Source organism: Monopterus albus, unplaced genomic scaffold (assembly GCF_001952655.1).
Source record: "Monopterus albus unplaced genomic scaffold, M_albus_1.0 scaffold13.1, whole genome shotgun sequence".
Classification (NCBI taxonomy): Eukaryota; Metazoa; Chordata; class Actinopteri; order Synbranchiformes; family Synbranchidae; genus Monopterus; species Monopterus albus.
Genome location: NW_018127893.1, coordinates 794,630 through 808,849, shown reverse-complemented (window position 1 = coordinate 808,849; position 14,220 = coordinate 794,630). Strand labels below are relative to the sequence as shown.

Genomic DNA, 14,220 nt, shown 5'->3' with positions numbered 1-14,220 from the left:
TCCAGACAATAACACTACAAGAAAGACTTGGAAAGACTAAAGCAAAATAGTTGTGGAGTCCAACATCCTGAAGAATCCCCATCACCACTGGCTTTGCTTCCCTTCTGTCTTCTCCCTGACTTTCAAAGCCCATCCATCATTGTAGAGATACAATTTAGGAAATGGCCGGTGTGATACTGCCCACCATCGTTGGAGGAAGTGTCTTTCATCGTCCCTGATTGGTGCACTTATTGATGCTCTGGCCAGGGTGGCTGGATGGTATGTGGAGGCTTAGCTATGCTGCTTAAAGTGTCTGAGATGTTTAGAAACACCTCCTGAGTGTGGTCTGTACAATAGCAGCAGGCAGTGGAGCAGAAGGAATGTGTGGAAGCCCACAAGGAATCTTTTTGTGCCAGGGTTTCTGCAAACACAGAAGTCCCACACTGAAGATTAACTCAATGTGTAAACAGTAATGGAATCCACTTTTATGTCTCTGCAAACTTGTGGAAAGGCTAGAGCCTCAGAAGAAAATCTCCTGGAGCCTGGACCAGCAATGAGAATACCACCAATGTTACCACTGAAAAAGATCTGTAAATGTTTACTTTGCCTGAATAACTCTCTGAAAGTCCTCAGAAGATGTTTCTCAACCAGTCTGTGTATAAAGTACATGTTTTCTAGACATCACAAATAAAGCATCAACAGCATTGTCACAAGCTCTGTGATAACCAGCATCACATAAATGACCATTACTTGTTGCAGCTTAAGACTGTGAAGACAGATGCAACCGAGCAGAGCGGAGGACAGAGAAGGGGTGGGGATTTAAATGGCCAGCTTGTAAAAAGGTGGCGTAGGGGCAATTAGAGGCAAGTGTGTGTTTCTGCCGACTGGATCGCAGAGCAGGACTGAAAACGGAAACTATCGAGCAACTTCATGCGGGTGCTTTTGGTGCAGATCACATCTTGAAGATTTGGACTGAACAAACGGCGTTTTACTGGCTGCCAAGGGTCTTTTTATTTTTGACATTACCGTGTTACTGCCCCAGCACCTCCAGGTGGCCTCTGGTGCATTCATTTGTAAGCACAATCTACTTCTTCAGGTTACACGCGGCAGCGGAGCTACGTGACTCCACTCATTCTGAGCATTACTAAACCGGGAGCGGGTGACTTGGAAATTCCCTGTCAGCACCTTTTTTTTTCTGAGTAGTTTGCAACTTTGGTTGGATTTGCTTTATTGTATGCACCGGGAGCCACCAGCCCATCTCCGCTCGCAGACATCGCGAAATGAAATTCGAGTTTGTCATCGAGACTGCGGTGGCGCTTTATCTGCTGCTCTCACCTGCACAGGTAACCAGTTGTACATCCAGAGAAATTACGCGCAGTCACTAAAAGTAGTCAGTAAAATTAGACCTATGACATTAAGATTTCCACCCTGTGGTTAGATTTGGTAGGCCTTATGTGTAGACCCACTATTAAAACAACAAAGTGTCCCAGCAATGCACATGTTTGATATAATCGTAAACAATGCACCTCTTGTTAGATTCGTTAATAGCCTGGCATCAGTCCAAAATGTTCACACAATATGGATGAGTCAGCAGATGCCTGCTGATGAATCGACAATAATCCATTGTGCTTTCAAACCTTATATCGTTTTGAATGAGCGCCATCCTGCGAAGTTCATTCATGTGATGAAACGTGACAAACTGTATCACTCTTCTCTGGAGCACATGATACAAGGTGACTCACTCTAAGCTAATAATTACAGCCTCGTCATCCTTCAAGGGGGTAGACTCCTGGATCATGTTCATTCATGTGGTCTTTTTTGTCTCACTGTGGAAACGCTCTCCATTTCCACTTTGGTGAGGAGTTTCCCAGGTGGAGAATATTTGCTTGGCAATAACTATATGTACTGTTTTGTTCTTTTTTTTACTTTTGCAGCATCAGGGGCATGCTGCTGTTTATTCTGACAGACTAGACGTGTATCAAGCAATAGGCCTACTGTCAAGAATGTTTACAGTCTTGAATTCTCTTCATCTGCATCTGAAGCTTTTATCTGCATGTTTGATCAATGCACACAGCCTGAAAAATCATGATGATGAAGATGAACCTGTGTGTGTGAGAGAGAGAGAGCAAGAGAGAGACGGAGCGAGATAGATAGATAGATAGATAGATAGAGAGAGAGAGAGAGAGAATGAATTTGTGTAAAAATCTGTTGAAACTTCATTTTGGACTGCTCATATCACTTTCAGGTGACAGTGGATTAGTCCAAACCTGTTTTGTTCTCTGGTTCTGTCTTCCCTGGCATTGCCTTTTAGTCTTTTAGTGACAATGTCTCAGAACAGGACAGAGCTGAAACTGGAGTGAGGACTCATTCAAAGGCCTATGTCACACTGTAGAAAGAGGGGATGTGGCACTGGGCTGCAGGACCTGTGCCAGCTAACGCTTCAGTTCTTTGAGTCTCTGATTTCATCCCAAGGTAGTTGCGAGGGCAGGCAGCTATCTCTGTGCTCTCATGTTAAGTGCAATACCAGGCCACTCTTGCATCAATTGACTGCCACTGTCATACCTCATATGCTGCTGCCTCATGCCCTAAAGTAACACTGCAGCACTTTCCCTTTTGTGGCTGCAGTCCACATTTAGCACTATTACACACAAACTGCGTCAGGCTCTCATGGTCAGAAAAAGCTCTATGTCCCACCAGATTCTCTAAACAGAGTCTTTGCAGCTGTTGGTGAGTTGAGAATGAGTGTGAAAGGCATGGGATCACCACATCTCCACTAATCCTCATAATCAGCTCATGGCCTGTTTAGTCAAAACAGGAGTGACATAATCCAGGGCCCTCAACTTGTAGCAGATTAAACCCCCCAGAGACACACAAACCCCTTCTGTGAACACTTCAGCAAATGTAAACCGTTTGTTTCTGAGATTCAGTATCCAATATGTGAGGTCATATGGACAATGTGTAAGGATCTTGTTACAACCCCACATCAGAAAAGGTTGGGACAGTATGTAAAATCAAAATTAAAACTGAAAATAGTGGTTTGTAAATCATCTGTGTCCTGTATTACACTGAAAACAATACAGCTGCACATTATTTAATGTGATACCATCAATTTTATTCTTTGTTCAAAACAAACACTCACCATGCTTACAACACTTTCCAAAAAAAGTTGGGACAGTAAAGCATTTACCACGTTGTGATGCTGCTGTTCCTTTTCACACGCTAAAAAGCTGTTTAGGGACTGAGGACACCAAGTGATTCAATGTGTCAGATGGAACTTTGTCCCATTCTTCCTGCAAACCAGTCATAAGGTGCGCAACAGTCCTGGGTCTTCATTGAAACAATTTGCATTTCAAAATGCACCACACATTCTCTGTTGGGTGGGAACAGGTTGGGGCTGCAGGCAGGCCAGTCCAGCACTCACACCCTTTTCCTCCACAGCCACGCCTTGGTAATGTGCAGTATGAGGCTTTGCACTGTCTTGCTGAAATATGCAGCAAGACAGGAATAGTTTGAGGATTCAAGAGACTTTCAATTGTCCCCTGGCCATTCCTTTATAAAGCAAGTCCTCCACTCCCTGCCTACTCCTTCCAAAGCAAAAGACTGCTACTTTTGACCAGTACTACAGTGACCTCACTTCATCTCAAATGTCATGGGACCGGTCTTTGATTAAATCAAAGAAAAGAAGTCATCTTGAAAGCAGCATATGTTGCTCCAACATCTCTATGTATTTTTCAGAATTAATGGTGCCAGCACAGAAGTGCAAGTCACTGACACAACCCCAGACCATAACAGACACTGGCTTTTGGACTTGTTGATGATAACAGTCTGGAAGGCTCTTTTCATTTTTGGCGAAGGCCCTTTTCGTCTTTGGTTCAGAGCACATGGCGTCCATTCCATACAAAAAAAAGACCTGAAATACTGATTTGTCTGACCACAATACATGTTTGGACTGTGTGATGTTCCATCCCAGATGCCTCAGAGTCCATAGCAGTCGACTGAGCTTCTGGACACTGTTGACATAGGTCTTCCTTTTGTCACAGTACAGTTTTAAGCAACATTTATGGATGTAACTACATATTTTAGTGCCTGACAAAGGTGTGCCAAAGTAATCCTGAGCCCATGTGTTTATATCACTTATAGAAGAGTGATGATTCTTGATACAGTGCCGTCTGAGGGATTGGAGAGTACGGTCATCCAGCTTAGGCGTGTGCCTTTGCCCTTTACCCACTGAAATCCCTTCAAATTCCTTGAATCTTTAAACCATATTATGCACTTTAGAGGGTGACATATCCAAAGCCCTTCCTATCTTTCTTTGAGCAACATTGTTTTTAAACATGTCAATAATTTGCTCACCCATATGTTGGCAAATCGTGATGCAGTCACCTGTTGACATCAACTGTTCCAACTCCTTTGGAAAGTGTTGCAGGCACCAGAATTGAAGTACTTATTTTAAACAAAGAATAAAATTGATGAGGTGTTACATCAAACAATGTGCTGCTGTATTGTTTTCAGTGTAATACTGGACACAGATGATTTACACATCACTATTTTCAGATTTAATCTAGATTGTGCATACTGTCCCAACCTTTACTGATTTGGGGTTGTATTTCTGAGGTCTGGATCCTTCTCTAATCCTTCTGCTGCCAGTAATTGTGTGTAGTTAAACGATCAATTGAACAAAGGAAAGATTGTTCTTCTTTCCTGCTTGACGCCATACAAACACTTCAAGTCATTAACATGGCTCATAAACATAAGGGTTCACAGTTTAGTTTTGTTCACAAGTTTAAGACTCGTGGTAGCAGCTCTTTTCTAGTTGTAATGGGAAAATGAGACTGTTCTGATAGGTGTCTATCCTGCCAGCTCCCACAGTCAGCCAACAGACTGGCATGCCAATGTGAAACAGGCAAACAGTGGGCATAAATGTCTTTCTTTGAGACTCCTTACCCATAAATATGTACGACTAATTGTTCAAGTTCATTCTCATCACAATCACAGTTGGAGCTGCTGTCAGCAGCCTAGTGACTCCTACAATCATTCATGTGCATTACGTGGAGTGGCCAAGACAGGATCAACTGTTTAATAATTCTGTTTACAGCATCGTTCAGTGTCTGTGTGATTGAAACTTTTTTTTTTAAAGGAAATCCTCTGCATGATGTAACAAGGGAGCTGATAATTCTGGTCCCTGCATGTTGTTTTCATTGTCAGCTTCATGCTGACTTGCTTCATGCTGACTTGTGTTGTCAGCTTCATGCTGACTTGCTTCATACTGACTTGTGCTTGTAAACTGTTAGTACTTTGCTGCAGTCATACCCAACCTTTTGGGTCTGTAACTGTGTAGTCTAGTGTACGTAAGCAATCATTGCCCTATTGTAAAATGAGATCTCACTGATTGTTTAGCTCTAAGAAGAACTTCAAAGCTGGGCACAGCATACAGTACATAGCCTTGATCACGTCACAAGTGGTGTTATAGTTAGGTAGAAATAATGTTGTGTTAAGTATAAAGGTCAAGTACAGGCATGTACTTGGTGACATTTGAGATGATTACAGCAAACACAAATTATACATTGCTAATGAAAGTATAAAGTACCACAGTAAATAGGTATCAGTAGTATTTTGTTATTATTGCTACAGTAAATGTTGTGGTTTGTTAGAAATCAATATTGCTGCTGATAACTGTGATTGCCAGTCACTTTGTTTATATCTGCACCAATGATTCATTATCACAAAAAAAAGTCTTGGTCCCATCTTTATACACATTTAGCTCTTGGCTGAGGATGGAAGCACCTGTGGTTCCGTTCTGAACAATGGTGGCCCCTTGGGCACCCTGTCACCTGGGCTGTCTAATGGGAATGTGATGTAATTGTCATCCACCTGTTATTTTGTTCACATTCCTCGACATTCTCTGTTCTATTAGTGTATTGTTGGTACTTCCTGTGCGTATGACCCACATACTGTATATGTACACTGTGTGTGTAAATATCCTAATGTGGGTTAGTTATAACACTGTGAATATCACTGCTTAGATCCTGCCCTTGCTGCACTCTGCAGACCCAAAGAGTGTTGCCAGAAACCTGTTACTTCCTGCCCATTTGACAACTCCCCCGACCTTAGAACAAAACAGTTGGAATGCTCCATGTACAGTACATCTTCTTTATTGGCATAGTGATTGTGTTTATGAAAATTCAGGTGAAATGTCACATCAATACAGCCAAACCTGACAGACATCAAGTAGGGTTTCCATGAGGAAAACTGAGAGTTCAGCTCAAGTCCTGTTGTTGTTGTTGTTGTTTTTTAAATCAATCATTCGATAAACCAGAGATATGAGGGAAACACGTCTTGCCTAATTCATTTTACTAGATTCACCTCTTTGCTAATGAAGCATGTTCCTGATGTCTCTGAGTTAAAAACAAAAGGCAGGGAACCTCAGCGACACTATCTGTGTGTTTGTCTGAGGACATGGTGTTACACAGGTGTTTCCTTTACATCACCACCAGCAGCAGAACAATGCTTCAGTCTGTTTAGGGTTTGTTTTTCATCCTTGTTCCTATTTAGACAAGTGAAATGGTGTGACGTCATATTTCATACTGTACATCAAGTGTAGGTTTTGGTTTGTCAGAATCAAAGATCACCTGTTTGTCGGGATGCCGATTACCCCCTCACTTGTGACTCTTGTGTATAACATACACACAAGACGCAGAGATAATCTTCCATTAACCTGTGGAAATGAGACTTGTGGACAGTTTTAACCTACTACCGTAGTTTCATAACACTCACCCAGTTCTGAAGTTATTTCCCAAATCCTCATGGACTCTTCTAACAATACAGAATCAAAAATAATCTGGTCCTGTCCAGGAAAATTATCGTTTTAATTAGTTGGCAGCAGAAAATGATGCCGTCACTTTTTGTGAAATGGGCTTGACTTCATGAAGGTATTATTTAAACAATTTCAATAATAATTTAACTTAATTTTCAACAATTAAATAGTAATAATAATTTCAATTGATTTCAATAATACATTCATGCTTTCCCAAAAAAATGATAGAGACTATGTCATTTCCTATTGCCATCTTTGCTTAACTGATAAACTATATGACCGAAGAAACTGATTAAAATTGTATTTTTTCCTCGACTCGAGTTGATTATTTTTGATTCCTCATCACTTGAAGAGTCTATGAGGATTTGGGAGAATTTTGGTGGATGTTATGAAATGACAGTACAGGGTAGGAAGAGTCGGCAAGTTTCAATTTCCCACATTCACGGAAGATTATCTCTGTGACTGGAGTGTGTGTAATACAAGAGAGTCACAAGCTGGTGCTACATGTGGATTAGCTACTGACACTCAAAACATTTTAGTCCCCCCTTTTCCTCAGAGTGTGATGTGGCTCTCATACATTTGTACATCTTTCTAGTTCAGATGTACATGTGAGGCCACGCAGTGGTAGTGACCCGCTGACTGATGGGGTTTTTATTTGCATTGTTGTGGTATTTCTCTCTAGTTTTAATGTCCTGGCCCAGGGGAGAGCTGCAATCACAATCAGGAAATATGGATTTCTCCTTCCTCCTGTGGAGAAGGAGGAGCGGTGTTGCTCGGGGCAGCCATCTACTCACCAAGCTTTAATCTCACATCTGGATGTAATTTACTGTCGTTTACACAGGGACAACAATGTTTACTGTAATAGAGACCACAATTACCACCAGTCAACCATATCTCAAGACCTGTGCTGTGTGTGTATATGATTGTGGACAGGGTGCACACTTTGTGCAGCAGTTATGTGGGTTTGTGTATGTGTCTGTGCATGCATTAATGGACTTGTACTGAGGAAGTGGTCTATATCTAAATCATTTATATTTATAACATATATGGATCTGTACCTCCCCCGTTATTCTTTTTTAATTAGACAACTAGGCAAGAAAACACAATTGTAATGTAACCAAACTCACTGCAGTGGATAAAGTAGTTAAATTAAAGGGTACAATTATGGTTATTTTGGTATCCTGTAATCTGTAAAAAACTGACATATAAAAAGGACAAGTGTTTGCTTTGCAGGGGGCTGGGTGTCTTTCTATTTCTTAACTAGACACCGTCATTTTGTCAGGCCTGTTGTCCCCATGAGGCCGGTTTAAAGAGCTTTGAGCTTTACCAGTACAAGTAGGCACATTTTGTGACTTTTGGAGAGAGGCAGGATAGCTGCCCCACCATCATGCTAAGCTAACCACCTACTGAATATAGCATCATATTTAATGTACATAAATGATACTATACCTTCTACCTCTGAGCTACTATAGAATGCTAACAAGTGTGTTTCCTGAAATGTTGAACTGTTCCTATTTTGCATTTCTTATCTTCCTGCTTTGAATCTGCATCTGTAAGTGCGTCAGCTCTCTGTAGAATAATTCTGGATTTCAAAGGCACCATTCATCCAGATTACTTGAGATATTGTTGTGGCATATTTACCACATGGTCTACTGAAGGTTGTTTTGGCAGCACTCCATGATCACAAACCCTGACCTGACAACCCTACTGGATACTGTCAGACATAAAATGGCACCGCTGTCATTGTAGGTTCACCTGCCTTATGTATACCAAACAAGCAGGCCCCATGAGAGGCCTGAGAATCGGTGCTGCAGTCATGGTGTTGATTTTGTGGAATCTGATTCTCGAAGTAGATTGGATGAGGAAGATCAGTGAGTCAGGGCGGTACTGTCTGGTTCCTCACTTGTCTAGCTGTCTCTGTGTTTGTATTCACTCATTCTGCTTTAGTGCTTTCTGTCCTGTGTGGTCTCATGTTCAGAGTCAAGCTTTAGTTAGACCAAAACCTCTGTGCCTGGCCCAAGGGCATAGGTCTGGTGTCAAATTAAATTAAAGCCTCACCCGAAACATCGATGATGCACCTGTTTCTAGCCTGTCCATAATGATGAGCAATTTTGGTGACACTACTGTCTAGCAGTGAAGTTACTGAATATTTTTCCCAATAACAATTCAACAAAATTATACAAAATCATAGTGCAACCAGCAAAAGGCCATTGTTGTGTGAATGAATTTTGGTAGCACTACACTGAGTAAGAGTAAAGTTATTGAATATTTTTGTAAGAGGCCTTTCTGTTTTCAGTGTTGCACTTTGTAGACGGTCCCTGCACACCCTTCTCACAGCACATCGATAGTGTTATTTGTCTGGAGCAGAGAGTGGCTCATCTTGATAAAAATGAGCTTGTAGCTCTTTGTCTACATTAGAAACTTTGAATGTGTGAATATCTTTCCAACTTTATCGAAGTCAGCCACTTTAACATAACATTGTCAGCACACCTACCGACAGCTCCGTGTCTGGGAGCAAATCAGACTTTTGCACATAACTTGAGCTTTAGATCGCCCCCTCCCTTTGGCTCAGTCAGACACACTGAAATGATCTAATAAATGTGCATGGGTTTGCTCAAATATTGGTAGGGATATTTCTGTCTTCCCAAAATATTGGTAGGGACATGTCTCTACCGATCATATGTGCCTTTGGCATTGCACATATGTTTTCAGTTTTCAGGATGCAGGTGCTTCACTGGCTTGAATTAGGGCTGGGATATTTGCCAGTTTAGCTTTTTTGCTTGACTTCCACACACCTTGCATCTATGAGATCACTAAAATGATTCAGTCAACAAAGATTGCCATATCACAAGGCTACATCTCATCCGTGGACTGTTTATCCACACTCTAGCCCTCACTGAATAAAGTTAAGTTTGAAAGGAGACCTTTTTGTAAAGCAGTGTAAATGATGCCCAATAGCTTGGATCATTGTTTTCCAGAGAAGAATTGAAGACAGGGCTTTCCAAATCTCAGCCAGTTCACTTACTGTAGTGCCCCTGATCTCTGACATGTTTACAACTTTGATTGGGTTTCCTGTTAGTCATTCTGTTGAAACTCAGCTTGACGTTGAGTCTCTTGATGTTTGTGGTGTTAATGTGTCACTGTTATTTTTAAGGATTTGAAACTGAAATCCAGCTGCAAGAGGTCACTAAATCAATGTTTACATTACACCAAGCGGCGTTTTGGCCAAAATGTGGCTGTAACTGTTGGATGCTGTTGATTTTGTGTGGAAATCCTAGTGGTGAGACTAAGAGTGCATTGTAAGACTCATATCTTTCTGTGCTTTGGCTCTGTTTGGAATGTTATAACTTGAATCTGGTGGCACTTTCAGCCACAAGTGATGTGACCAAGAATACCAGTTATTTGCCAAGGTGAGCATATAAAATAACATCTCCAACCTACTGTAAATGAACAGGTTTTATGACACCCATACAATAAAGCATTTGAAAAGGAGACATGTCAACTCTACTATGATCCAAATGCCATGGAAAATAAATAAGTAAGGATTAGGCAGTAACTTAAAAACTGGCAGATTCATTGCAGATATTAACATTTCAGTATCAAATGACACCCCCATTTTTTTTACCATGGGTTTCAGGGACTCATAATCAAGATCAAGGTCAGTTACAGGACCTGAATTAACAAACAACACACACTCCATTTTATCTTCATTAAGATGTAAAAGGTTTAAAGCAGTCACATTCTGATGCCCCTCAAACAGTCACACAGTGAGTGTAGTGAAGTAGATCCTAAAAGTAAATAAATATAAATGTACCATCTTTCTTCAGGATAGATCCCAGTGGGAGTGTATACAATGAGAAATGAAAGTGTTTTATCATGATTAATGGGATTCTTCAAATGTTTTCAATTTCAAATTATTTGGCTCACCCTTCACTGTTTTGCAAGAAGAGAAACCTAGATGGATGAACACAGTTCTGCATAATTTTCAGTCACCCAAGAGAAGTTGTCCAAATTGTTTAAGATAAACTGGCAAAGAAACCTATTTGCATTTGATTTCGTTTTTTTACTTCACTTCATCTGTAAGTCTTTACCTTTTCTCTTTAGGAAGCAAACTGTGGAATATGGCTGGTATCCAGATATTTCTGGTTGTTGGCCACAATACCTGGTGTTGAATTGCCCATCACCCTCATCCTCAGTTTAGCTCTCAAAGTTGAAAAATCTTTTATGATCATTATGTCAGATCCCCTTCATGTTTTATTTTCACTCCCCACGCTTGCTGCCCTTCCACTTGACAGATGGAGTTAAGCGAGGAGGTTAAAGATGATGCAGTTCAGCTGTGTGGGAGTAGAGAGTAATGAGGCCTGGAGTCTCTGTGGCCTGACAGCAGGAGCACAGGGACACAAGAGGCCCTCTGATCTGGCCCAGAGGACAGAGCAAAATCTTAGCCAGCAGCTTACAGACTTTCACCTGAGACTTCAGGAAGTTAATTTCTAAAACAGCTTTCCAAGCAAGCATGTCAACCCCTAAATGTCATGGTAATATTGCTGCTATAGGTATTTTATTCTCTCTTCTCATGTTCCAACTAAATGAGCCTCATTCACTGTACAAAGAACCAGATGTCAGAACTGAAACTAGCTTGGTTATGCTGAAGCTTCTCAAATGCTGTTATCCGTAATTCCATATTAAATTATCCATCCATCCATCCATACCTTCCTTTTATAGACTCTATATTAGATTTTTTCAACCAATCATCACGGTTTTTATTGGCACACTTGTTGTTTCCAAATAAGTTTTTGTATTTCCCACTCAAGCTCATTTGTATAACCCTTAGTCATGGTTAGTTTCAAAGGCCTCAAGCTCCTGTATCTTTAAAACAATAAAAGACAATGTCAGACCCTCAGAGGGCAAGAAAGAACTACCTGAAAAAGGTCAGCAGGGGCTGAAGTAAAAGAAACCTTCAGAGGACGGTTCAGAAAGAGATTCTTCTTCTTCTGGGATTTATTAGACAGGTTTATACTTAAACTGATGTGAAGTGGTTCTTCCTTTCCACATGAGTCAGATTACCCCCAGTCACCATTAATCATACAGTTGATACTGTAAGTGCACAAGGAGAAAGGAATGACTACGTGAGGAACCTCTTGCAGCCTTTTATAATCTAGCAGCTTCCTGTGGCCAGCTCGCTCCTCTCTTCTGCGTGCCTGCTAGTACTCAACTACAGGAGGTGAGATGCTCCCTCAAGGCTTAGCCCATGACCAAGGTCAGAAAATCCTCACCACCTCACCGCATTCTGGGCAGTACCTGAGACCAGAACCAAAAACCATTGTCATATGGAGCAGATTTATGAACACCCACAGATGAGATGAGAGAGTAGATCAAATGCTTATTACCACTGGAAAAGGATTTAGTTTATCAGCCTGGCGTTGCTGTGGAGGATAAAAAATACTCAGTGCTCTGGAGAGTGGAAGTGTGACTTAGAACTAGAGCTTGAGCTTATATCCTGTGGTGTTTTTGTACACCCAACACAGTCAGTGAATGCCACTTTATAGAACAACCCTGCTGTCAGAGGAACAGCTGTACATTTTGTCCAGATGACCAAACCTAAGTGGCTGACTGGAAGCTCTTGTGTGTCTATTACAATGAAATCTGTCATGCACTATGTCCTGCTGCAGAGAAGATAATTTGTTCCCAAATACACAGACCTGCCTGACACTTATCTCAGAGACAGGAACTTTGTATGAGTGTGAATGCATCATCATCATCAAAGCAGGATATTCCTCTTTAATCACAATGTGAAACACTGTGCTGACAGATGCTATCGTCAGCCTCAAACTAACTTTGGTTCATAACAGGAAGTGGATGCAGTTTTGCAATGGACAGATGGTATAAAAAACAACCATCTTTATTGTCATCATCTGGGAGTCCTTGTTTGTCTGTTTGCTATTATATAACAATTTTTGGTCCAGTAGTTTCATTTAATCTCACCATCAGTGTGTGCACAGGCAGTGTTACTCTATAAATGAAATCAGGTGTGTGTCTGTGTGTGTCACAGAAAAAATTTAATGTAACACCGGGGGGCAGAAGCAGGTTGCCTGGCCCCATAATTCTGCTGGAGGGTATTTTATCAAATGTAGATTTATCCTTGTGAGACCAAATCAACTAGAGGTTTTGTTTTCCCAGGCGAATGAGGAAAACACAGACTGTTTATCATGGAGTGATGGGAAAAAATCAAGACAGAGGGGGGAACCATCAGTGGGAATGTAAATAAAGAGCTACATCTTACGCAGCAGGAAACAAGTTTTGAACTTAAACGATTGGGTACACAGAGGAATTATTATTAACAATTATTAGGATTTAGATGAGACTGGATATCAGTAAGAACTTTTTTATTGCACACTGGAAAACGAAGTGTATGATTCATTCACTTTATTTCACTGTAGTTCCTGTTATCAACACTAGAGGACAGTGGCCTGACAGCCATATATTGGTGTACCTCCTATGAGTGCACTCATAATGAGGATGAATATCTTAACAGGTTGGCATTTATTATCTCATTTATCCAGGATAATGGATCTACTTGTGTGTTTGTTGTTGGAGAATTGAAAGCTGATGTTGGTGACACTCATTCAGTGTTTGGAATCTATCCAATGCAGCTCTTGCCTGAAAATAGTTTCACTTACAGTATATTAGTGAAGCTTGGCATAGAATATCTTGGCTTGATCACTGTATCTGTAAGGCATGCTGATATAGATTCAATTAGGATCAATTATATACCTGTGTATATAAGTTCCTAGTTATGTCAACTCTACTTAAATTAACCTTCATAAAAGAAACAATTGTACATCTCCTTGATGTTAACAAAGCAAAATACATTTCCAAACCACAAAAGTAGTCCCTTCTATAACATAAATATGAGTGATATTTATTAACAAGTAAAAACATTAAACAATTTGTTTGATGCAAACCTGATGGTGTATTGTGGTGTTTTCTTTGCGTTTTATGTCTGGTCTGTTTTATGTTGGTCTTAATTTGTAATTTCATTTAATTATATTTGTAATACAAAGGTGAATTTGTATTTTATTTTGAATTCTCAGAAGTCTGGTGTTGATGATAAAGAGTATATGTATAGTATTGATCATGATGATTGCTTGATCAAACAAATGGCAATGAAGTGAACAGACCCCAGTGATAGGCAAGAATAGTAGAGAAATACAAACTGTCTACTTTTTAACATCAAAACAAGACTTATTCAGAGTGGTTTAGCTGAAAATGGAGTTTAACTCTGAGTTCAGGGAAAGTCATGTTTTCACCTAACCTGCTTTAACCTGCAGGTTTTAAAATGGTTTTGAATGTTACTACGGTGGCCTGTTAGCTTACAGCACATTTGACTGACAGATTGCGATTTTGAATGTAAACATGCAGAAAGTTGA

The 14,220-nt window shown here is 40.5% G+C and overlaps 1 protein-coding gene across 1 annotated transcript in view; it reads left to right on the top strand.

Annotated features, from left to right (window-relative positions):
* Window positions 1-811: 811 nt before the first annotated feature.
* Window positions 812-14,220, top strand: part of pgfb (placental growth factor b) — a 25,018-nt gene continuing 11,609 nt past the window's right edge. The window contains exon 1 of the mRNA XM_020591180.1: window positions 812-1,322. Coding sequence (XP_020446836.1) covers window positions 1,260-1,322 — 63 coding nt within the window. The 5' untranslated portion in view covers window positions 812-1,259. The remainder of the gene's footprint in view (window positions 1,323-14,220) is intronic.